The 27,587-nt window shown below is 38.5% G+C and overlaps 1 protein-coding gene across 1 annotated transcript in view; it reads right to left on the bottom strand.

Annotated features, from left to right (window-relative positions):
• LOC150078015 (sodium- and chloride-dependent GABA transporter 1-like) overlaps positions 1 to 27,587 on the bottom strand; it is a 175,419-nt gene that overhangs the window by 33,210 nt on the left and 114,622 nt on the right. Inside the window, exons 5-6 of the mRNA XM_090384431.1 lie at positions 21,962 to 22,074; positions 20,665 to 20,838 (exon numbers count right to left, since the gene is read on the bottom strand). Of these exons, the coding sequence (XP_090240557.1) occupies positions 20,665 to 20,838; positions 21,962 to 22,074 (287 nt within the window). The remainder of the gene's footprint in view (positions 1 to 20,664; positions 20,839 to 21,961; positions 22,075 to 27,587) is intronic.

Here is a 27,587-nt window from a genome sequence, read left to right as displayed (position 1 = left end):
AATGACTCACTCAGAGTCCTGATTCGAAGTCAATGGAATCACTGTGGGAAAAACTGGAAAGAAATATCAGGATTTGTCCAACGAGTTCAACATCATTTGTTCAGTTAAAAATTGTTTTGCTAGAGAAATGGGGATATATTTCCATCAGTACATGCCATGAATTGATGAGAAATGTTCCATAAAGACACATAATGCGATGACACATATTACAGGCCAGGATGCATTATACCTTTTTTTCCTATAATCTGATCTATAAAGAGATGTGGAGATATATATTTCTTAGTACAGACCATAACTAGTGAGAAACATTCCATGAAGGCTATGTAAAGAATTGTCTTTTCTCTTAATATCCCAATACTTTTTGGTAATATAGCATATTACCAAAAAGCACATGGTATATATCTATGAATAGATATATGCTGTGCTACCAAAAAGTATTGTAATATATGAATAGGGATTGAAATGACAAAACCATTATGTATTGAAAGCTTGAGCTTGGGAACTTTTTTTATTATCCATAATAACTATGGATAATTTAAAAAGTTTTGAAGTTCTGCAGTATTTGTATTGAAAAGGATGCTGCATTATAAACAATTCATCTTATTTATACTTAACTTGATTCCTATTTATAACTTGTTTTTTCATTATCATTATTAAGAGTTATCATCATCACCTGGTAATTAGAATCCTTGGATTACATTCTAAGTTATAACTTATTTAAACTTGTAAAATAATGGGTGTGTCTGAAATTTTAGCTAGTTGTAGATTCTTGTCAACTGTCTTACCACACACCTTTTATAAATACCACAGTTTACTGAAAAATAACTTTTATAAACTTTATTTTCTCTTAGCACAATGTCTACAATCATTTTTGGACCAGAAAGCAAATGATTCTTTAAAATTAGAACCTAAATGAGGTGACAGAGTTCTTAGTTATCTGTGTTGTGGGGAATTTCATGGCTTTGATCAATTTCTAATATACTCTTGTGAACTTTCTGTACATGTTCCATGATAAGGACAGCATTTTTCTTCCACTCGTCTGTATATTTTAGTGAAGTTTGAATACGCTACAGGAAAGAAACAGACTTTTCTTGTAAGGAGCTTTACAAAAAAAAATTAGATTAGGAACAATATAAGCAAAATAAATACACTATTTCTGACTGATATCATGATATGTGGGTAATTATATCAGTAAATAGATAAATGGTTTTATAATGAAATGCTCCAAGTTAAAAGGAGTCATTAACTTCCCAGTACAAAAGTGAATTAAAGTTACATTGGTGCCCAGCATGGATACCAAAATAGAACTAGATATAATTCTTTCTTTTTTTTTTTTTTTTGTCACAGGTGTTTAGTACAGAAGCATAGCACAGACAAGTAATTTAAATGATTACATGGATTAGGCATTATTTATTAGTGCATTTCTGAAGTATAATGATTAATAGTTTATTTTAAACAGCAGGATGTAGAGAATGATTAGTATACTACTCTTATTACTAGTTATGAATTATTCCATTATTTGTTATATGGGAAAAAAATTGTCACCCAGCAAGTTCATACTGGTTCAACCAAACCACGTGTTAAAATTTTAGTAAAGTTCTGTTATGATTTACTGTCTCTAAAAGTATAGAGTTGCTAAAAACTTGGGTCACATCACTCAGTAAAGCTATATAAAGATAACACAAGGTAAGAGCAAGAAGCTCCAGGACTGAATTTTTATTTAAGCAGGAATGACAACTCAGCATTGTTATGGGCCTACATGAGAGCTTGAAGGACAGGGTGGATGCCTCAAAGGATCTAAATTGAGGGGCCCATCAAGCTCTCAGCTGCCCACATCAACACCAGAGCTTGCACTTGGTCATTGTGCGACACAGCGGCAACCCCCCAAGGCAGAATGCGCTGGTCCCACAGGAACTAGTAGTTGTTGGTGACTCTATTGCCAGGGAAACGGGGAACATGCTTTGTAAAAAGGATAGGTGGAATAGAACCAGGGTATGTCTGCCAGGGGCAAAGGTTGATGACGTTGTGCGGATATCATCCTTTTAAGGGCACAAAAGGTGATACAGTTGTACACGTTGGCACCAATGATATTAAGAGTAGGAGACCGGAAGAATTACTTAACAAGTACAGGTCATTGTTGAACAAAAGCCATGAATTAGGGTTGAATTTGAAAGCATGTGCAATTCTGCCCAGACACGATAGGAGGGAGTATATGATGAGAGCCTTGTCAATCGATTCGGCCCTGGAAAGACTGGGCAAGGCTCAGGGGGTAGAATTTTTTTCAGCCTGGTCTGTACTTGTTAACAGAAGGGACTGCTTCTACAGGGATGGGATTCATTTAATAGAAAGGGTGCAAGAATATTTGCTGATGCTATCGAGGCAGTGCTAGGTGGGTCGGAAAACTGCTAGCTTGGGGGGGGATACAAGGACTAATAGTTAAACAGTAGCCGCAGGCAGAGGTGAAGGTGATTCTTGCACAACTTCTATTAGAATAAGTAGCGACCTGGAGCGAGGGGTGTTGGGGGGTTTCAGGGACGGATAGCAGTCATTGTGAAATAGGTGGGTATATGGGATGTTTTTTTTTTTTTTTGATTTGGTAGTTGTTGGCGCATCGGCTTCTGTAACCATATTGCACCTCCCAAAGTTTTTGCAGTACTTTGATCCAAGCCCGAGGCGGGAATCGAACCCGCGACCTTTGGGTTGCTGGGCAGGTACTTGACACACTCGGCTAGCCCGGTCGGCCATATATGGGATGTGTTAGGGTAACTAGGAATAGGCGCATGTATGCTTGCATGTATACCAATGCTAGAAGTATAGTAAATAAATTTGATGAATTTGAAGTATTGGTCAAAACATCAAAGGCAGATATTGTTGGGATAGCAGAGACGTGGTGTCACCCTGATATAAGGAATGCAGAACTGGAATTTGGGGAGTACAATGTGTACAGAAAGGATAGGAAGGGAGGAGGTGTTATGCTGTTAATTAAGAAAAACATAAAATCAAAAGAAATGCACCCAGTTGATATAGATGAACAGTGCACTGTTGAGTCAGTTTGGTGTGACATAAGCACTATGAAAGCAAAAATAAGAGTAGGAGTGTGTTATAGGCCTAATGACTCGAATGAATACAATGAACAATTGTACAGAGAAATAGAGTGGGCTAGTAAATCAGAATGTCTTATAATGGGGAATTTTAACTTCCCAGATATTGACTGGAACTTGTGGGTTGGTCACTCACACACTACTCAGACTTTTGTGGATTTATCGGATGATTGTTTTCTGCAGTAGCATGTTCGAGAGGCAACCAGAGAGAGTAATACTCTTGATCTGGTTATCAGCAGTGATCATTCGTGTATTAAGAATTTTCAGATAAAGGAACCACTAGGTGGCAGTGATCACAGTGTACTGATGTGAGATTTATTTAAAGATTTAATTAGCACCAGGGGTAAAGGAAAGGGTTTTTGCTTCTGTAAAGGTGAGTATAGTGGTCGCGGACAGTTTTTAAATTTTGTACAGTGGGATCAACTGAAGATGTTACCATCAGTAAATTCTAAGTGGGAAGCATTCAAGGAATTAATCGTGGATGCTAATAAAAGTTTCATACCTATTAAGAAATATTGTTCAAGGTTTAGGCCTAAATGGTTATCAAATGAACTAATGAGACTCGTAACAGAGAAGGAAAATGCATGGGATGCTTATAAATTATCAAGCGACTCAGAAGCCTATGACAGATATAAGCTAGTCTGTAATCAGGTCACAAAGGAGGTTAGACAGGCGAAGGCAGATTACAAGAAATCTTTGGCAAAAGATGCGAAGGAAAACAGCAAGGATTTCTTTACTTATATAAACTCTAAAAGGAAGGGGATGAATCTGATTGGTCCACTTGACATCGATGGTTCGACTGTGATGATCCTGCTCAGATAGCAAACAAACTGAATGAGTATTTTGTTGGGATAGCAGAGCAAAGTACTGCAAATCCACACGTGAGGAATTATTAAGGTTTGAAAATGGCAGAAGGTTATCAAATTGTAGCAGGGTACTTAATGATTTTGTAATAACTGAGAGCAAAATGGAGGAGAAATTGTTGAAGTTAAACATGTGAATGGGATCTATCCAGTTATATTAAAGGAGGCAGCAAAGCAACTAAGCAAACCCTTAGCCATAATTATGGGAGCATCCTTGGACTCAGGGGAGGTTCCCATGGACTGGAGATGTGCAAATGTATCCTGAATTCACAAAGGGGGATCGAAGGGTGACACGAGTAATTACAGACCAGTTAGTTTAACTTCTGTTCCGGGTAAAATAATGGGGTCACTGGTTAAAGATGCATTGCAAACAAGACAAGATCTGGCCAAGACTGCAGCAATAATTCAGACACAGCATGGGTTCGTTAAGGGAAAGTCTTGTCTGACAAATTTGATTGGCTATTACGATGTGGTAACAAAGGAACTGGATGCAAAAATAATTTTGATATTATATATTTGGATTTCAGGAAAGCTTTTGACACTGTTGCGCATGGAAGACTATTGTACAAATTGGAGCAGAATGGTATTATGGTAAGTTGCTACAATGGATAAAAGGATGGGTAAGTGGGAGGGTGGTAATCAATGGGTGCTGCTCTTCGTGGACTAATGTTATTAGTGGAGTCCCACAGGGTTCGGTGTTGGGTCCTCTATTGTTTTGTATATTTATCAATAATATTGATGAAGGCATATCAGGCTTAGTGTCGAAGTTTGCAGATGATACAAAAGTTGGCAGGGTTGTTAATGACAGTAATGGCAGTGTGCTACTGCAACAGAATCTAGATAATTTGGGCAGATGGGCTAAGAAGTGGCAACTGAAGTTTAACCTTGACAAATGCAAAGTACTGCATATGGGTAGAAGTAACCCCAGAGAAACGTACCAACTGTGTGGTACTACACTTAAGGTAGTAGAAAATGAAAAAGACCTGGGAGTAATTGTGCAGTCTGATATGAAGTTTTCTGAGCAATGCAGACAGACTGCCTGGGCAGGTCATGGGGTTTTGTCAATGATATATAGGAATTTTGATAGTAGAGAAAAGGAGGTGATTGTCCCTCTGTATAAGGCAATGGTCAGGCCACGCCTTGAGTACTGCATACAGGTCTGGAGGCCTCATTTTAGGAAGGATGTCGATTTGCTTGAGCGTGTACAGAGAAGGGTAACAAGATTGGTGAGGGGAATGAAGGGATCCTCTTACCAAGAGAGGCTTAAGTTCTGCAAATTGCAGTGGCTGGAGACTAGGCACCTGCGCGGTGATCTGGTTGAGGTGTATAAGGCCTTGAATGGGTTGAGCACGCTGAATTCTGATGGGATCCTTCCACTTGTTCAGATTACGAACCTAAGGGGGCATAAATTCAAATTAAGAAAAGACAGATGTAGAATAGATATGTGGAAATTTGCCTTTAGCCAGCGGGTGGTTAATTGCTGGAACAAACTTCCATCTGTCATTGTGGAAGTTGATAGGTTGAATAAATTTCAGGAGGAACTGGACAGGCATTTGGTGGGAATGGTGTGATTTTTTTTTTTTTTTTTTTTTGGCTGATGCTGCATAAGCTCATATACACCTGCTTTCTTGCATCACATGCCATTACTACTAATTGCTCATTAATTACAGTACATTGAAATTAAATTATAAAAGAAAATGACTTGGCGATTTTTTCTATTGTTTTATAACTGCAGAAAATCTTCTTTGATGTTGTTAACCTTGAGTTAGGCATACAAAAATTTTAAATTCCTCTGCACCTGCAAAAATTTGAAACTTTTAAATGCTATGATCAGATACCAACATCTCAATAATAAGAATGCTCACTGCATGAAATGTAAAGTGCACATTAGCAGTTTGATTCCAGATGATGCATCGATGTCACAAAACCAGAGAGCATTATCGATTGCAGTTGCTGTTGTTGTTATTTGGTTTTTAGGAGCATTAGCAACTAAGGCATATTTCTCCGGGATATGCGGTGGTCAATCCCTGACCTTTCTGCATCCTCCGTATTTGGTGGTGATGGGCTCGAACCCCGGTCTAATCAAGAAGCGTGTGCTATGCACTGCTGCTCCTTCCCACCTGGCTATGGAGACGCCATCGATTGCAGTAAAGCAACTGTGCAGCTATTAGGAATTCCAGTTGTGTTTATGGAGTAGATGAAGCACAAACTGCTGAAATAATTCTGGGTCAAATTGACTGCATGTAACTGATTCAGCGCTAATGCAGTGGGCATGAAAAGAACCTTGCCAATTTGCATACTAATGCTAGGCAGGGCTGATCCTAGGATTTAGGGGGGGGGGGGGCCCAGATGCAAGAATTAATATTTGGGCCCTTTCCAATCAGGAGCCCAGGTGCATTGCACCTAGTGAAAAACATTCCCTCCCCACCCACCTAAATCCCCAGATATGATGTTAGGACATATTCCTATATGATATGACACATCAGACATACCCACTTTTAGAAGACAAATATTGGGGGAAAAATATTTTATGACGTATATTTAAAACACAAATTCAAGGGCTTACTAAACAAAATAGTATAAAATGAAGCTTTTATTCACTGTATAATAACAAAAGCACATTGTTGCTAATGTCGTTTTTCCAAGTGCCAAGCAATATTAGTGACCACAGTGCCTTTTCATAGTGATTATCTGGTATGCTTAACTGATTCTCCTGAGTTTTGCAACTCACGAGTGTTAGAATTAAATACACCTATTCAAATAATATAACCTAAAAAGGAAAATCACCTTTCTTTAACCCCCTTTTTATTTTTAGTTTATACTAACCCTCTCTTTACTTGGGTCACTATGTAGCACCACTCTTACCTCCATGTGGCGGGGCTGGTAACCTGGGAGGAAAAGACAATCTCCCAGTGCCAAAAAGAGTACATCATCAGTAATTCAAACTGTGATTTATTTGGGCTGCCAGACACATCCAGACATCTAAAAAGAAAAATAGTTCCACTGCAGGAATTGCCAAACACCAGAAAACTGACTCAGAGACCTATCCTTCTCCAAATTTCCTGATCCACTCAACTGGTGAACATGGAATTGGCAAACTCTCACCATTTAGAGTTCAAAGGGAATTAGAAAGTAGAGCTGGATCTCCCAAGTCTGTAAAAAGACTCAGGTCAAGAGAGAGACATTTTCATCGAGGCCACTAATGTTAAACATTAAACAAGCCATAATGTTTCCTATCAAGAAGCAAAGCAAAGCAAATCATCTTGCCACCAACCTATCCAAACAGACCTACATATGCTCAAATCACCAAAAAATACCGATCCACTCAACTGCAACACAAACTGAATTATCAATACCCCTAAAAGAGTCTTTCTTGAATTACATCAAAACCCTGTACAGTACAACTTAAACTCAAGCAGTAAACAAACCTCCACTCTACGGAACAAGGATGCAAAGAAAAACAATTAACTTCTAGTCATCAACAGGTAATGGATACTAATGAAAAATCTGCAGATGATCCCATCCTAAAGCTTTTTTTTGAAGAAGACATGGGCACAGGAAAGCCAGAAAGCCTTTCTTTCCAAAAAATGATAAAAACAAGAGTGAAAAATAGAGAACCTCAGCAACACGAAAATTTTCTGAAAGCCTAACAAGAATTTAGTAATGAACACAGTAATTCAGTGTTGTGGAATCGTGGTTTCCATGCCAACTTTGATGACCTACACAATCTTACCTCTAAATACACACCAATATGTTTCTGCCTTCAAGGTATTTAAAACCTCAAGATACACCAAAACTGTCTCAGTACAATATCTTTAGAAAAGACGAACCCATCAAAGTATTGCACAACTGGTGGTGCAGCTGTTTTAACAAGCCACATGTTCCTGCCAAGCATGTTCTACTGAACAATTCCCCACCCCTGAGGCAACAGCAGCAGCAGCAGCAGCAGCAGCAGCAGCAGTCTGTGTAGCTGCTGACATCCATATTACAATCTGGTCCTTATACGTTCCACCTAATTATACCATCCAACAAAATGATCTAGATAATTTCATAGCCCAATTCTCCACACCTTTCCTCATTCTGGGAGATTTAAATGGTCATCACACACTATGGGGTAACAACAACATTGATCAAAAAACAGAACTAACTGAACAATGTTTAGATGATAACAACCTTTTTCTTCTGAATGATGGATCACCTACATATGTCCACCTTCCTTCTGGAACAAATACTGCAATAGACTAAAGGGGACGATAAACAATGATCCCCTGCATAGTGACCATTTTCCCATAATAATTGAATTACTAAACAAGCTCCCTTATCATCCTACTAAAATTCCGCTGTGGCTCATTAGTAAAGCAGATTGCCAGACTTATAAAAATAAGCTAAATTCGAACCTGAAAATAATTCAAACTCTCCAACTGATGAAGTGGTAAAGTATGTCACAAATATGATATTACATGTAGCAGGAAAAACCATACCAAAATCCGGTGAAGTGATGAATACTGTGCAGCTAAAAAAGAGCACAATAAAGCTTGGAATACTTTTCACTGCAGTCCAACTACAGCTAATCTTAATCAGTATAAATGCATGCAAGCACGAGCAAGGTATGTTAGATGCCGTAATAAAAAAAGCAGCTTGGATCTGCGTCACTTCAACCATCAATCAAGCAACCCCTACACATAAAATTTGTAAAATAATCAGAAAAATGAGTGGTAAATATCAGACAACCCCTCTGCCTATTATGGATTGGAGGGGGCAGAATGCTGCTGATCCTGCCCAAACTGCCAATATCCTAGGGGAGGAACTTCTGCCAAAACATCAGCAACAGAAAGCTACACACCAACCTTCAGAAGATTCAAAGCAAATTCAGAAAAACAAAAGTTAAACTTTTCTTAAAAAGGAGATGAAAAATAAAATATACCATTTACTATACACAAACTGTGCAGAGCTCTGTCAATATCTAGATGCAGCACTGCAGGACCAAATAATATTCATTATTAAATAATACACAAACTAAGTGCTGAATCATTGCAGTCACTTCTTGATCTGTTCAATAGACTTTATCTCGAAGTTAAATTCCCTAAATGATGGCATCGTGCTACAGTCCTTGCCTTCCTTAAATTAGATAGAGACCCAACAAACTCCCTTACTACAGACCTATCACCTTGACCAGTTGTTTTTGCAAAATTCTCAAAAAGATGGTAAACAGTCAGCTGACATGATACCTTGAAAATTTCAATCTCTTACATTCTGCAAAATTTGGTATTCACCAAAACAGATCAACACTAGATATACTAGTAAGACCAGAGAACTTGGATTCTATTGAAACTATTACTTATGTATTCTGCTATCACAGTTATCAAAATTATAAAATAGACCTATCTACCTGACAGGCCATACCTAGATAGAATATCTTGCTAAACGGTCAATTTCCCAGTTCTTTTTCCCAGAACAACTGATTTCATGATAGGACTCACCTGATTGGACTTGACTGGCTGCACTTACCTGACAATACGAACTTGCCTTCTTCTTCCACGGATCGGAGTTTTTATTTTCTATTTCTCCACAGCTCTTAAAGGGGGCAGAAATTGTGGCCTCACAAGGCAAACTTTTTTGCTGGTACTCAGGATTTGGGTCTCCTGTGGGTGCGGGATTATTAATTTTATTTTTATTTATCTATTTGTTATTATTTTCATCTTTATTTTTATTTTATTTGATATACTTTTCTTTCTTTTTTTATCCATCTTATTTTACCTTTTCTTATATACACTTTTTTTTTTTTTTACGAATTTATTTATCTTATTCTTTCTACTATCCGATTTGTATTTTAATTTAATTTATTATACCTATTTATTACTATATATTTTTTTTAATCTTGCTGGCACCCAAGGATTTCATTACTGTCTGTGGGTATGGGATTTTCTTTTTTCCTGACCTCTTGCCCTTCACTTGAGGTGGGATTTTGTTAGTGCCTGGGTTTGAGTTCTCTAGGTATGGGAGCATGGCTTCCACTAGTCTTGCACTTAATAAAGTGCAAGACTAGTGGATTTTGGATGTTTTTATTTTGTTATTTTAATTATTTTTTGTTATTATTTATTTATTATCTATTATTATTTTATTATATTATTATTACTTTACTTTTCTCTTTGAATGATCTCAAACTCATTTTGGACATTCAGTACGAGTTAGTCGAGGTCCGCCACAGTACATGCGTAGTTGTGGCCCACCTACCCATGATGACGGACATTGGACAATCTTTCCAGGTGATCGCCTGCCTGCTGATAAAGAGGTCAGTAACAACACGCACTGCACAAACATAACATTACACACATTTCTGGCCTTTCACAGAGTTCTGTATTTAACACATTGTACAAAGGCGGAGTTGAACTGATGCTCAGGTGTCGTCCTACATAAGATACCATAAAAAAAATTTTAAAAAATAATAATAAAAAGGCTAGAGAACTCTATTCAGAATGCATTCCTTAGATCGGAAGATCATGTAATGGTTTTCTTTGATATCAGTAAGGCTTATGATTCCATATAGAAGTATGGAATACTCCATAAATTTTATCACCGTGGGCTTTGGGGCCATCTCCCCATTTTTGTACAGAACTTCCTATACAAACGCACATTCCAAGTTTGATTTAAGACTTTGTTATCCAAAGTATTCTTACAAGAAGGAGTTCCCAGGGCTCTGTACTCAGTGCAAATTTATTATTGCAGTAAACAGCACTGCTGAATAACTTCCAAACACTATTGATACAGCACTCTTTGTAGATGACCTTAGCATTTCGTGTTATGCGAAAAATATGAATACTGTTGAAAGACAATTACAAAGGACAATAACTAAGATCAATTCATGGGCACAAACCAATGGTTTCAACTTTGTCCCCAAAAAAGGTATGTATTCATTTTTGCCACCAATGTAAACTTCACCCACATCTGGAATGGAACCGCAACTGAATGGCCAACGAATAGCAGTTCACCCTATCATAAGGTTCTTAGGAATCACATTAGATCATAAACTTACCTTTCTACAGCATATTAAAAGAACATCCTGTCAGCAAAAACTAAATATCATTCAGGTACTCTCAGCAACTAAGTGGGGAGCTGATCGCCTTACCTTGTTATGGTTATAAGATCTACACCAGTATATAGCTCAGCAAGACCTAGTGTCCTTTGCTGGTTTGCTCCTATTCATCATATTCAGCAATACACATTACCCTAGAAGTATATTGCACATCTCGAATACATAGTGTATATGCTAAAGCACATGAACCCCCCAACCTCTCTCTCTCTCTCTCTCTCTCTCTCTCTCTCTCTCTCTCTCTCTCTCTCCTATCAGAAGACAAAAACTTATATTACGCCATGCGCATAAAATTAGATCTATAACTGAACACCCAAACTGACAGATACTTTTCACCCCCTGCCCTAGCACAGTATGTTAATCAAAACTGACCTTTACGTATGAGAATAAAACATCTTTCAGAAGAACTGAATTTTAATAATGTTGCAAACAGCCTTCCATTCTTCCTTGCTCCTTGGAACATTACTCCACCTTCATGCAATTTATACCTTCATAAATGGAATAAATGTGCATTACATAAAGAAAATTTCTTGCAACTGTATTATGCAGTAGTGGATCAGTTCCCCAACTTCACTGGGGAAGAATGCATATCCAATGCAGGCATCATTCTTTGATCCATCTGTATGCAGATGGATCAAAGAACGATGCCCACAATGGAATTGCCGCAGTCTTTCCGAACACCACATTAGCCTATCAATTGCCATATGAGTTCAGTATATTTTCTGCCAGACTAATGGCAATTCTGGTTGCACTGAAGTATATCAAGTCCTCTGATATTGAAATAAGTATAATTTTTTCAGATTCTCTAAGTGCACATCAAGCCCTGAAAAACACCATGAAGTCAAAATCAAATTAACGCAATTAAAAGAATCTAACGAAAATATTTTGAATATTTTCATTAGATTGAATATTTTTGTTAGATTCTTTTAATTGCGTTAATTTGATTTTTAATTGTTTTAAATTGATTTGAATTGTGTTAAATTGGTTTTTTTTAATTATTTCATTATTTATATTTTACTCTAATGTACCGGTAAGTTGTCGATTTTTTCATTTTTTCCGTTTTAATTGCTGGAGGGTATCATACGGAAGTGTTCTACGTACTATATTGAGGTAAACTTCTCTTATTATTTTACAAATATTATTATCAACATAGAACATATTGTGTATTACAGCTCTGATTCATACTGTCTAAGAGATTCTATTTATAACAGAATTCTTCATGAAGAGCAGCTTCCAAATGCCCAACACAAGGCAATTGTCCTTGCCTTTGCTAAGACAGCAAAGGATCTCAAAATTTCCACTAACTGTATTGAGTATTACAGCTCTGATTCATACTAACTAACTGTCAATATTTTTCTGATTAGCTATTTTGTGAAAAATCTTGGAGAGAATGGTAAATGTTCATCCACTATGGTATTGAGCAGCAAATGACCTCCTCTCCAATGCACTGTGACTTCCAAAGGAACAAAAAGTGGACCACACTTTGGACCATTTAATTAGACTGGAAACATTTATTCAAGATGCTTTTCTAAAACAAGGGTGACTGGTGTCAGTCTTCTTTACATGGAAATGTCATATGACACAACTTGGAGATTTGCTATTTTAAAAGACCTTTTAGCTTCATTCTAAGAAGTCACTTCCCCATTTTTATTAAAAACTTTTTATCCCACAGTTCTTTTCAAGTTTGTTTCGGATCATGTTGTCTCAGTCCTTTTGCCAAGAGGAAGGTGTACCACAAGAATCAGCCTTAAGTGTTACTCTTTTTGCCATCAAAGTGAATTCCATCATAGAACAAACTTCCTCCAACTGTAAACAGCATCCTCCATGTTAGTGACTTCAACTTGTTTTCACAGTCAATCAACACCTGAGGGTCACTGAAAGATAACTGCAGCAAGTCATTTATTGCTTCAACTCCTGGGTACAGGCTAATGGATTCAGGTTCTCACCACAAAAAACAATTTGCATTCATTTTTGTCATAAGCATAATCTTCATCCTGAACCTGAATCGGCTCCGGGTGCCAAGCGAATTCAAGGTCAAGTGATATTTTGGCGATCTATAGAGTGCTATTCAAAAGTGACTACAGTTATTTTTAAGCTCTTACTTTTCTCTTAGCAATCTTATTTTTCTAACCATTCTATACTTGAAAAGCCACAAGTTAGAACACAGAAAGGAAACCCACCTTTCTTTTTTTATGTATATATTTCTAGTTCACTAACTAACTAACACTTTAACTGCTTGACCTCCCAGCGGCACTCTTCCTGCCTCCCTGTGGCAGGGTCGGAAACCTTGGTGGATAAGTCCTCTTGGTAAATATAGACTATGTAGACATGGAAAATGACAACCCAAAGAGATAGAAGACTGACTGGATGGAGCACCCCTGCTCATTGTTATTAATCTTCCACTCTTTAAGTAGTCAGTCTATGAATAAATTGTCTCCCTTTGTCATACAGAAACATCTGGAGGGTATTGCAGGATCTCCCAAGACGGTGAAGAGACTGCAATCAGGAGACCTTTTAATAGAAACCACGAATCAAAGACATTCTGAAAAGCTTTTACAACTAACAAGCTTTGCTGGAATTCCTGTAAAAATATCTCATACAACCCTAAATTCATTTAAGGGTGTCATATTGGGATTTATTAAATGTCACCGAGGAAGAAATAACCCAAGAACTGCAGGGAAAAAATGTAATAGAAGCAAAAAGAATAATGATCAAAAAAGATAATCAACTGGCACCTACCAGAAATATTATTCTTACCTTCAATATGCCAAACTTGCCCTCCTTTGTAAAAGCAGGTTATTTATTTCGTCGCATTCGCCCCTACATTCCCAACCCTCTAAGGTGCTATAAATGCCGAAAGTATGGCTGTTCTCAAACTGAATGTAGAGGAATTCCTGCCTGCTCCAACTGTGGATCCTCAGACCATATATAAAATGACTGCACAGCTAAAAAATTACCTGTCCAAATTGCAAAGGTGACCATCCTGCATATTCCAAGTCATGTGAAAAACCGAAAAAAAAAATAATAGTAAAATACAAGGTTGGGAAAAAAGTTAGTTACCAAGGAGCGAGAAAACTAGTTGCACCAACTATAAACCAAAATATTACCTATGCAAATGCTGTAAAAAAATATCAAGCAGTCTCCGTTCAAACTAATGTCACATATTCTAATGATAACCATATTCTAATAAATCAATTTCTGATTGGGCTAGAAACTTCCTCTCTGAGCTACAAACAACTGTGCGCAAGCAACAATTCAAGACCATAAGACAAGAAAATAATACTTCTCTGACAATACCAGCGGCACCTCCTCCAGAGATTGCTGCATCTTGTATTACAAACTCAAATGCTATGAAAAATATTCAGGACACAACCATGAACCCAGATGGCACACCTATACAGGAAGATCCTATTTTAGAAATCTATGCCGAAGAAGAAGAAGAAATGGACACTGGTCAGCCAGTTTTCCTAAAAAAAAGACAAACAAAAGTTGGAATGTCATAAACCAGTCAGAATCAGCTCCATCAACTAAACACAAATAATGCCTTGTATTTTACAATGGAACTGCAGAGGCTTTCATTGCAATACAGATGATATCCAAGACCTAATTATTCTTTGTTCTCCATTTGCCCTTTGTCTTCAGGAAATGTACCTAATCTTGCAAATTTCTCCTTCAATAAAGAACTATTGCCTTTATCGAAGAGATCATAATACAGCAGATGCTGCCCATGGTGATGTAGAAATCCTAATAAATTCAAAGATCCCAACAACATATTTCACTTCAAACTGAAATAGAAGCTGTTGCTATGCATATAACTCTCCATATTACAATAACACTAGTCTCAGTCTACCTACAGCCAACCCATAGTTACTGTTTAAAAGATCTTGAAGACCTCCTCATACAGATACCTCCACTACTCTATATGTTAAGGGATTTCAATGGGCACCACCTCTTATGGGCGATCCTAAATTAGATAAATGGGGTTGACTTTTAGATGCACTAAACCTTGCCATAATCAATACACACACACACACACACACACACACACACACACACACACACACACACACACACACACACACACACACACACACACACACACACACACACACACACACACAGCTGCCAACTGGACAAATCTCAGCAATAGATCTCTCCATTTGTTCTCTGGTCCCGACCATAGAGTGGTATATTATTAATGATCCTATGGGCAGTGATCACTTCCCAATTGTATGCAACCTATTAATAGCACACAGGCTCAACCCTGCAGAAAATGGAAATTTGCCCGACAAACTGGGCAAAATTCCAGTCATCAATATCTTTCAATGAGGAAAAAATCCGTCTCTAGCCGATTGATGATGTAACAGAGTACATCACATCGCATCTCCTAAATCCCCTGTCCACTATCAAATCCCCTGAGCCAAAAGCATTATAATTATTGGTGGAATGAGAAATGCAAAAAAAGTAAAAAATAAAGCCTGGAATTTGTTTCAGCAATATCCAACGACAGCCAATCTGATAAATTATAAGAAGTCAAAGGAAAGCCAAGAAAGAATCCTGGACCTGTTTTGCATCAAGCATTAAGAAAAACACTGACACCAAAATAATATGGAAAAAAATTAGACAGCTTTCTGGTAAGTTTACTACCATACTTTCTCCAATTCTTTCATGGAATGGGGGGAGTTCTATCTAGTCCTTTAGATATTGCAAATGCTTTGGGAAAAACTTTTGCCAACGTCTCAGTGCATTCAGCTTATATTCCATCATTCCAAAGAATTAAAAACACTGCAGAACAGCATTCTATTAACTTTCAAACTGCCCTCCTTCTGCCATATAACAAACCTCTGCAATACTCTTAACTCTTGCATACCATTGGGTCAGCTCACAATGGTGCTGCTGGATCAGATGGGGTCTATTATGTCATGCTACAACACCTTGATGACAAAGCTTTGTGATCAAGGTGTTGTAGCATGATTCCTGCTGGTCTTTTACAACCGAATTATTCTAGAAAATGTTTATCCAGCTGCTTGGCATCATTCTACTGTTTTGGCATTCCTAAAGCATGGAAAAGATCCAACCAATCCCCATAGCTATAAACCAATATCCCTCCCAAGCTGCCTTAGCAAAATTCTAGAAAAATTGTCCACAGTAGACTCATCTGGATCATTGAGTCCGAACAGTTAATGAGCCTTATTCAATATGGTTTTCGTCAAAACAGGTCATGCTTGGATCTTATTGTTAAGGCTGAATTTGCCATTCGTAATACCTTTGTTAAACACGAACGTTTAGTAATGGTTTCAATAGATATAGAGAAGGCTTTTGACACCACCACCTGGCGGCATGATATACTTAGAGATCTTTACTCGCTTGGTCTGCGGGGCAACCTTCCTATATTTGTGAAGAATTTTCTACATACTAGATTGTTTCAAGTTCGAAACTAACATGCCCTTTCTGCAACTTTCATTCAGGAAGAAGGTATTCATTCCATAAGGATCAGTACTGAGTGCCACTCTTTTTTTTGCTCTTAGAATAGATTCTATCACTCAACAACTTCCAAATACTGTAGAGACAGCGGATCAATCTACCATCTGAAAGTCTCATACACTAATTATAAATCCACTGTTAAAACAGCATGTAGGCTTCAATGGTCTGAACTGTAGCAAACACAAGTGAATAATAAACTATTTCACCTTAAAAAAGAACCTCAGCTGTGGACCTCTGGTTTCAGGAAAAGCAGGCGAGAAGAAGTAATTTTGGCAAGATACCATATTGGTTACTCTTATACAACTCATTTGTTCTTGCTTATGGGAGAAAACTCACCTCAATGTCCCTTCAGTCAGACCCAGCTAACAATCAAACATATCCTAATAGAATGCCTAAATACTCAAGTAACCGGAAATCCAGTTTTTATTCTCTATCCAATTTGCAAGAACCTTTAACTTTACTACACATATTTGGCAATAATGCAAATTTTGAAGAACTGTTTAAATACTTGAAAAGCATAAATATATATAATCGCCTTTGATAACCATATTAAAGACTCAGTCATAAGTTAATAATGAAAAGGCAAAATACGGCCCAGGAGGCCCATGTGCCAAAAAACACACAACAACAACAATCAGGAATCTCCTATTGAAAACTGAAGAACGTCATCAAACAGTGACACTGTTTGTTGGATCCCAGCACATTCGGGGATAAAGAGGAATAAACTAACTGATTAAATCTGCTAAAAATCTGTCAACTTTTGATTTAACCCCTGTCTCTGTTCCAACCTCTGACTATAATCACATCATAATACAAGCAGCATTCCTTGTACAATCGAAAGAGCTATGGAAGACCCAAACCAATAATAAACTTTATCAGATGAAACAGGGCCCAGAGCTTTGGCAGTCTAGCACCAAAACAGTGCAACAAGAATATGTGACACTTGCAGGGGCACAAATAGAACATACATATCTGTCTCACCTCCATATACTCACACTGAGGAGAAGATCCTCCTCAGTGTCCTCCCTTCAGCATATTTAACAGCCAAACATATTCTGATTGACTGCCCTCACTATCAACATGACAGAACATCTGTCCTGCTTTCACTGACAAATCTTTGAGAATATTATTGGCGACAATGCAAACATCAATGAATTTTTATCTTTTCTGAAAAAAATTGGAATATATCATAAATTGTGAACAGGTCTCTGTAATAAAAATGAAGTGGTTACACCTCTGATTTTTTTTTTTGCAACATTTTTCTATAAATAGGTGCACTATAGCCACAGCAGCTGATGCACCATGAAACACACACACACACACACACACACACACACACACACACACACACACACACACACACACACACACACACACACACACACACACACACATTTTAAATGACAGATCTGATATCAATGCAGTTTTCACATTCCTAAAAAAAAAAGATACAGCGCTATGGCAGAAATTGATGCTAAATCCTACATAATACATATACACCGATGAGCCAAAACATTATGACCACCTATCTAATATGATGTTGGTCCTCCATGTGTAGCCAAAACACCTCATACCCAATGAGGCATGGATGCTACAAGATTTCTAAATATGTCTTGTGGTATCTGGTACCAACATGTAACTAGCAGATCCTTTAACTCCTGTAAGGTCCCGTGGTTGAGATGCTGCAGATCAGAGTTGCTGTTCCAACACAAACCACAGATGCTCAATGGGACTGATATTTGGAAAATTTGGAGGCCAGGGCAATACCTGGAAGTCTTCCTCATGTTCTGCAAACCAGTCTCGAACAATCCGAGTAGTGTGGTATGGTGCATTATCCTGTTGAAAGATGGCACCGCCAGAGGGAAAGACCATTGCCACGAAAGGGTCTACCTGGTCAGCAATGATGTTTAGGTAGGTGGTAGGCATCAGAGTGTCCAGCACATGTATGACTGGACCCAGGGTATCCCAGCAGAACATCGCCCAAATCATAACACTGCCGCCACCGGCTTGTTTTCGTCCCATGGTGCATCGAGGCAGCATCACTTCTCCAGGTAAACGATGCATATATACCTGGTCGTCCACATGGTGCAACAGGAAAGGAGATTCATCAGATCAGATGACCTTCTTCTAATCACTCAAGGTCCAGTTTCGACGCTCGCATACCCATTGTAGGCATTGTCACTGGTGAACCATGGTTAGCATGGGCACTCAGAACAGCCTGCGGCTACGCAGCCCCATTTTCAGCAGGGTTCGATGTACTGTGTGTTATGACACATTACTCCCATCACCAGTATTCCAATTACCGGCGAGTTGTGCCACAGTCCCCCTTCTGTTGCCACGTACCATCCGGGAGTGCCTTCGCTCACCTCGAGCATTGATGAGCCGTGGTCATCCAACGCCTCGCCAGCAGTTCATGGGTTCCCCCTCCTCGGACCACGTTCAGTAGGTACTAACCACAGCTGACCATGAGCACCCCACCAGCCGTGCTGTTTCAGATATGCTCTGACCCAGTCGTGTGACCATTAAAATTTGGTCTTTGTCAAAATCGCTTAAGTCTGCTGCCTTTCCCATCTGAAGAACAAGAGTAACACTGATTAATGAAGCTCAGTATCAGGTGTTTTTTATACTGTGTCCCAACCTGCACACGCTCCGTAGTTCACCTGCAATTGCTTCAATTTGCATAACGACTCGCTGGTTATAAGTTTTGGCTCATCGGTGTATATCTGACCTTTAATGGCACCTGTTACTTTCTACCATTGTTTGGTGCATAATGGCCTTTTATTGCTATTGTGAATGAAATAAAACTTCCAACAAAAACAAAAACTGTAGAGTTGCATGATGCAGTTAACTGTAGATCACATACACATAAGAACTTGCCAGTATTGATGTATTGCAGGCTTTATTAGTACTGAGATACACATTCTCTCCGTGAACATAAATTTTATACCTGCTTCTGCTGTAAAATGATTTGACTAATACTGCAACAAAATCAGAAATTCTTGCAAATAATCTTGGCCTGCCAGTCGCCTATATGGATTATAGGCAAATAATATACATTCCACGTGTCCTTCCAATGGCAGGATACATGGAATGGACAGACTACAAATAAATTACATAAGATGCCTGTAATTGAAATATAACAGTCTAGTCTGCTCAGGAATTGCAAAGAGGAAGTTGTTCTTGCTCAAATCTGCATAGAACAGTCATCTTATACATTCTTTTCTGAGGGCTAATGATTTTCCTATGTGCAAGTCTTGTAACCATTTTAACTGTCAAGCATAATTTAACTGACTGTGCTAATTTTATTAGCTAATTTTACCAATGCACAAAATGTATGTTTTACCACTTTTACCCACCTGATGAACTGTATACACAATCAGATTTATCAAACAATGACCATGTGTTAGATTTTTAAAAATTTATGCATTTATTTATTTTTTTAGTAAGACTTGCACATTATTTTAAAGGGTATTCTTAAAAGTTACTAAAAACCTTTTTCTTGTTTATTTATGGTATGGTCTTGGTTCAAAATAGCCCTAGTCACTTTTGAACCAATAAAATGAAAACCAATCCAACCTAACCCAACTCTCACTCACCCACTTACAAAGAGACAAAACATCAAAGAAAATTTCCCATTCCTCAAATTAATACACAAGTATGATTTCTTTTTGGAATATAAGACCCTAAAAATAAAACATGTTTCTTGCATGAATTTAATAGGTATAATATGGCCTTAATAGCTTTTGTGCCACTAATCAACAACTATAATGTAAGGCAGCCCTGAAAGTAAGAAAATTCAGGGGGTATTTATAATCTATGGCAAAATTCAAGTCAAAGTTCATGGGAGATTATACAGTATGAAACACCAAACAAAATTTTGGGACTATTATAAATGCTTCCCTTGCATGCTCAACAGTTTTGGTGATGTAGACTTGGTGAGTTGTATGGCTCCTTTCTCTAGATTTCTTCAGTGTATGAACTGATGGTGCACTAGTTGGATACTTTTCACATCATACAATAATTTCTTTCTTGAAAAGCAATTTCATCTCTGCTAATCACAAAACAGAGTGAGGCTTCTTTTGAATGAATGTGAATCACAATAATTAAAAATATCTTTAAAACTTACTTTGCAGAATTTAAGATGACGATTCACAAACAGTATCTGATGTATGGCTCCCAAAGGGATCCAGATAATGCTAACAACAGCTAATATCCAGCCAATAAGATTACCCCATAGTGGATAAACATAATTTCCAACTTTCAGACCTTCATAATTGATCCAGTCCAGCAGAAGTATTATCTGAAAGAAAACAATATCATGAAAGTGGTTAAAAGTTTATCATTATTCACCAAGAAAAATCTAAATGCTCAGGGCTTCCTTACTCTTTCTTAGACAACACACACCCACACACATACAAATGGGGACATAAATTTAGATTAAAAAAAAGGATGGTTTGTAGGATAGATATGCAAAAACTTTGCTTTTAGCCAAAGAGTAATTAATTGTTAGAACAAACTCTCATCTGGCATGTGTAGAAGTGAGCAGTTTGAATAAATTTAAGGAAGGATTTGACAAATTGTTATGAATAGATAAGGGTAGTAGGTGTTTGATTTACTTTTGGCTGTTGCTTATGAGCTTGCTTCCTTGTAGCACTGACATTATTAATCCAATAATGAATGGGACACATTTGTTGAAAGAATTAAGAGTATGAAGGAGTTTGTTTATACATGGGTAATTATCATTACCCATATATAAATAAACTGAGTAGAGTTAAGAGTGGTTTACAGCAGTAGTTTTCATCTGCCAATTCAAGGACCAGCACAGGAACAGTATAGTCAGCCTATGAAAAATTTATTGCCATGTACTCTAGCTACTGGCCTCCCTAAGTGTGACATCAGCATCCACAGTACATTTCTGGGTAAAAACCCACTAAGTATAGGACAAAGTGACTGAATTTTTAGATATGATATTATTTGAAAAAAAAAAAAAAGTTATATAACAATAATCACAGTTCATTTTAATGCAAAATTATCAATTCAACCACTTCTTTCGATCCTAAAAAATACAATCAGTGATATTTTCTATGTCAATTTGATGAACTATGGCAAATTTTGTAACAAAAAACTGACTGACATTTTTGGTAATCCCATCAAGTAGGGAATAAAATTGTGCTCATAATTTTCAGTCAGAAAAAAAACTGTTTACCAGTATTATCTTTAAAAGCTATATGTCCCACCCCTTTCCCCAGAGGACTATTCATCATATACTGAAACAATAATTTATTATTTTTTTTTCACTACTGTCGTCTGCCATTATTAATATTTGTCAGCAAAGACACCAACATACAGAAAAAGCCACAGCTAAATGAACTATTAGACCAAATTTTAAACTAAGTGATTGGTGAGTAGAGTAAATATCTTACCCCAATGATAACTGGATCCAATGTCAGGATAGTGACAGCCAGATGACTCTGAAGACAAAAATTAAAGGTAAATTCTGTCATGTCCTTTATATCTTGATAAAAATTTTTCATTCCTATAAATATTTAAGGACTTTTATTTTCTCTACACTAAAACCAAAATCCAATGCTACATTAAAACATATTGTGTAATAATAATTTTGTAAACACATTTTTTCTACATTACATGATGAGGTGAAGTCATTACATGATCTATTCCATGAAATAAAAAGAAAAATCTTAATTTAGCTAATAATTTTATCATCAGTACTATAAAACAAACTGTTTTTGTGAATCAAAGTAAATTAGCATTAGTAGAGGCATATAATGCAAGAAAGCAAGCCTATACAGCATCAGCAAAAAAAAAAAAAAAAACCTTCCCATTTCACCCATCCATTTGCTCCAAATGTTTGTCTAGTTCTGCCTTGAATTTATTTAAGAGGTCAACTTCTACAATGACAGAGGGAAGTTTGTTCCAGCAATCAGCCACCTGGTGGCTAAAGGCAATTTTCTACACATCTATTCAACAACTGTACTCAACTGAAATTTATGTCCCCTCAGGCGATGAATCTGGGCAAGAATCCCATCAGCACTGAGCTTGCTCAAACCATTCAAGACCTTACACAGCTCAATCAGATCACCTGAGGGTAAATAAATTTTAATTGAGGATGCCTTCCTTCATAACAGCAACCCCTTGTTCTATTCACTAACCTTGTTGCCCTTCTCTGTACTTGTTCTAGCAGCTCTACATCCTTCCTAAAATGAGGCCTCCAGACCTGTACACAGTACTCAAGGTATGACCTGGACCATTGCCTTATACAAGGGGATAATTACATCCTTATCCTTGCTAAAAAAATTCCTGTATATCACTGACAAGACACCATGTGTTACTCTTTGCAGACTGTCTGCCCTGCTCAGAAAACTACATATCTGACAGCACAACTACCCCAAGTTTCTTTCACTCTCCACCACCCTGAGTGTAATACCACACAGTTGATACATTCTGCTGAGGTTACTGTTACCCATGTGAAGTACTTTACATCTCAATGCTAAAATTCAGTTGCCAACTATCAGTCCATCTGCTCAACTTTTCTAGAATCTACTGCAGCATCATAGTGTCATTAACAACCCTGCCAACCTTTGTATCATCTGCAAACTTGGACATTAAGCCTGATATACCTTCATCCATATCATTGATAAATACACAAAACAACAATGAGCCCAGCACCGAACCCTGGGGGACTCCACTAATAACATTAGATGTAATTATTTTTAGCATCCATTTCTTTTGTGTCCACATCATAGTATCCAATCAGATTGGCCAGACAAGACTTTCCCTTAACAAAACCATGCTGTGTCTGAACTATTGCTGCTCTTTGTCTGGGTGATCTTGTATTACCTCTTTAAACAGTGACTCCATTATTTTCCCCAGAACAGAAGTTAAACTAACCGGTCTATAATTATTTGTGTCACCTTTTGAACCTCCTTTGTGAAATTGGGGTCACATTTACACATCTCCAGTCTATGGGGCCTCCCATGACACTAAGGATACTCTCAACATTATGGCTAAGGGTTTCCTTATTTCCTTTGCTGCCTCCTTCATTATAACTGAATAGATTCCATCTGCCCCAGGTGCCTTTTTTTATGTTTTAACTTCAACAATTTCTCCTCCACTTTGCTCTCAGTTATCACAAAATCACTTAGCTCCCCATTAGAGGAACTTCTGACGTTCCCCTCCTTGAATAGCTCCTCATGTGTGAATGTAGATGCAAAATACTCATTGTTTATCAGCTACTTGAGCAGGATCATCAATAGTCGAACCATCTATGTTAAGTGGACCAATCTGATTCATCCCTCTCACTCTAGAGTTTACATAAGTCAAAAAAGTCTGTACTATTTTTCTTTGCATCCTTTGCCAAAAATTTCTCGTAATCTGCCTTTGCCTTATACAGAGGGACAATCACCTCCTTTTCTCTGTTAGCAAAATTCCTATATATCATTGACAAAACCCCATGACCTACCCTGGAAGCCTGTCGGCATTGCTCAGAAAACTTCATATCTGACTGCACAATTACTCCCAGGTCTTTTTCATTTTCTACCACCTTAAGTGTAGTACCACACAGTTGGTACGTTTCTCTGGGGTTACTTCTACCCATATGCAGTACTTTGCATTTGTCAAGGTTAAACTTCAGTTGCCACTTCTTAGCCCATCTGCCCAAATTATCTAGATCCTGTTGCAGTAGCACACTGCCATTACTGTCATTAACAACCCTGCCAACCTTTGTATCATCTGCAAACGTCAACATTAAGCCTGATATACCCTCATCAATATCATTGATAAATATACAAAACAACAGTGGACCTAATACCGAACCCTGTGGGACTCCACTAATAACATTAGTCCAAGAAGAGCAGCACCCATTGATTACCACCCTGTCTTCTCCCACTTAACCATCCTTTTATCCATTGTAGCAACTTACCCTTAATACCATTCTGCTCCAATTTGTACAATAGTCTTCTATGCGCAACAGTGTCAAAAGCTTTCCTGAAATCCAAATATATGATATCAAAATTATTTTTTGCATCCAGTTCCTTTGTAACCACATCATAATATCCTATCAAATTTGTCAGACAAGACTTTCCCTTAACAAACCCATGCCGTGTCTGAATTATTGCTGCAGTCTTGTGTAGATGATCCTGCAACGCATCTTTAACCAGTGACTCCATTATTTTACCCTGAATAGAAGTTAAACTTACTGGTCTGTAATTACTCGTGTCACCCTTCGATCCCCCTTTGTGAATTGGGGATACATTTGCACATCTCCAATCCGTGGGAACCTCTCCAAAGTCCAAGGATGCTCTCATAATTATGGCTAAGGGTTTGCTTAGTTGCTTTGCCGCTTCTTTAATATAACTGGATAGATCCCAGTTATATTAAAGTTATATTACGTCTCTGATATCCCAACAATAACTGCCTTTGATGCTTTGACCAGCACCTCAAATTCATCAAATTTATTTGATAAACTCATAGAATTGGTGTACACGCAAGTATACATGCGTGTGATTTTTTTGATTTGGTAGTTGTTGGCGCATCGGCTTCTGTGGCCATATTGCACCTTCCAAGGTTTTTGCAGTACTTTGATCCAAGCCCGAGGCGGGAATCGAACCCGCGACCTTGGGGTTGCCGGGCAGGTACTTTACCCACTCGGCTAGCCCGGTCGGCAATACATGCGTGTACATGGTTAATCAGCCAACTCCTCAATTGGCTGATTAACCATCTCCATTCATCACTGAAGCATATCGTGTGTGGGGATTTCAATCTCCCAAATACCCTGGGGAGCCTCAAGAGAAGACTGAGTCAGCATTTAGACATATTAGGTCTTAAGCCGGTGAGCACACCACCCACTAGAGGTGAAAGCACATTGGACCTCGCGTTCGCGTCAGCAAATTGTGTAGCTAATCAAAACCCGACAAGCAACATACAGTCTGATCATAACCCCATCATTCTCTCTCTCTCTCTGTGCAAACAGAAATGCCCATCACTTCTGGCAGGAGGAAAGTCACAGCCAAAACTATTACAGTGCCCAAATACCTCGATCCTGAAAGGTGTGTTTATGGAGCCCAGTCAATCCCATGGGATGTACTTGAGGAATGCAACCCTGAACTCGGAATCGACCTAATGACAAGATGGATAGCCACTATCTCTCTCTATTCTGCAACAAAGAAGCTAACCATTACAGAGCATTCAAGGGCCTGGTGGAGTGCAAAAGTCTCTGAAAGCTTCCACGTCAAACAGAACATGCACAAGCGGTGGAAAAACTCCGGCTCACCCTCGGACAGAACTGAATTCTCCCGAGCTAGGGCTCTTTTTATTAAGAACAAGAGGGAGGCAATAAAACTTCACCTAGAGGCTACCATAAATAAAGGGAAGCCCTTCCATAGAAACAAATCAGAGGATGCCATCCACTCACTCAATCTGAGCAGTTGGCTCGACCACATAACTAGGTTTGCGGCTCAACCAGAATCCACTACACCAATGGAATTACCAATCAATCCGATTTCAAATGACCTCTTAAATTCAGTTCAACTCACCAAATATCAACTGATTGATGCAATAAATAGTTTAGCACCTACGGCCGCATCCGGCGCAGATGGGATTCCTCAGTTTATGCTGAAATGCCTCAGTACATTTATTGTTGATTCCATTCTGTCGTTATTCAACAAAATCCTTCATCAAAAATTCTTCCCTCCTATGTGGCATGTCTATCTAGTAAGACCGCTGCCCAAAATACGCTCTGCTTCTCAGCCCAGTCACTTCCGTCCTATTGCTTCTGCATCAAGCCTATTAAAGATATTTGAGAAAGCTCTTCTGAAAACGTTAACCACCCAAATAATGCCACATCAACCACCGCAGATCCACTATGCCACCCGGTCAAGATCCACCGCTACAAATCTAGTCAGTACCACTACCAGGATCCTCGAGGCATTTGAGCACGGTTCGGAAATCACCGTTACTTATATCAACGTCCAGGCAGCATTTGATTCTGTATCCGTTCACGCATTGGTAAGGCTATTACATGAGTATTACCTCATTGGCGGAGACGTGCTCTGGTTCATTCAGTCAATGCTTGGGAATAGGACTATTATTGTTCGCGATGCCAATCGGCGCTACACTAGAACTATTACAGCTGGAGTCCCACAAGGTGGGGTCCTCTCTGGTATTCTGTTCTCAGCTGTTCTTCTGCCTTTCGTGACGGGCCGAACTGATGTTATCACCTTCGCTGATGATATAAAGCTGTTCACTCCTATCAACCCCAAAGACACTGCTGACTACACAAATGTCTTAATTGAGCATAAAATCCAGAACCTCGAGGCCTTCCTCTCCGGTTTCGGCCTTCACATCAATCCTGGGAAGTCGAAACAGTTGACTTTCTCGCTCAAACGTAACCCAACGATGGTGCAACCCAATATAAGAGGATCTGCGATTTCTGCTGTTCAGCAACACACAGACCTGGGCGTTATTTTTGACCAGAAGCTCTCCTTTCTACCACACACAGACCACCTGCAAAAAAAATTCTGTCGACTCCGGTGGATGCTTAAGCAACAACTTATGCATGTCCATGACCAGGCCGTTGGGTGCAGGTATATCAAGACATGTGTCTATCCGGTCATTCTTTATGGAGCAGAAGTCTGGACCTCAACTGCCGCAACGCATCTAAGACGGATTTTTGCAGGCGAATTTTGGCTATTGAAGTGGGCCACATGGAAATTCCGGCTTCCCCCTGCACAAAGGACCACCCAGATGGCAGCAGCTCTAAACATCAGACATCTTCCTGCCATTATCCATGAGAGAAGACTCGTCTTTTCTGTAAAAATGATGGTTGGCATTATTTCGGAACCAGACTTCTGGGCTAACTGCGGTTGGAGGATCCCAGTCCCAAGCCTTCGGGCCAATCCGGTCCTCCAGGCCACCCCAAACCGGTTAAAGTTATCCGATCGCTTCTTACCTGTGCAAATGCTGCAGTATATATACTCCTTGGATGGCGACCTCTACAAGTTCGCATTGGATAAAAAATACAGGCAGAACTTA

Source organism: Mastigoproctus giganteus, chromosome 11, assembly GCF_048544385.1.
Source record: "Mastigoproctus giganteus isolate SK-2022 chromosome 11, ASM4854438v1, whole genome shotgun sequence".
In the NCBI taxonomy this organism is placed as follows: Eukaryota; Metazoa; Arthropoda; class Arachnida; order Uropygi; family Thelyphonidae; genus Mastigoproctus; species Mastigoproctus giganteus.
The sequence above is the reverse complement of the archived record's forward strand: the minus strand, read 5'-3'. Positions and strand labels throughout refer to the sequence as shown.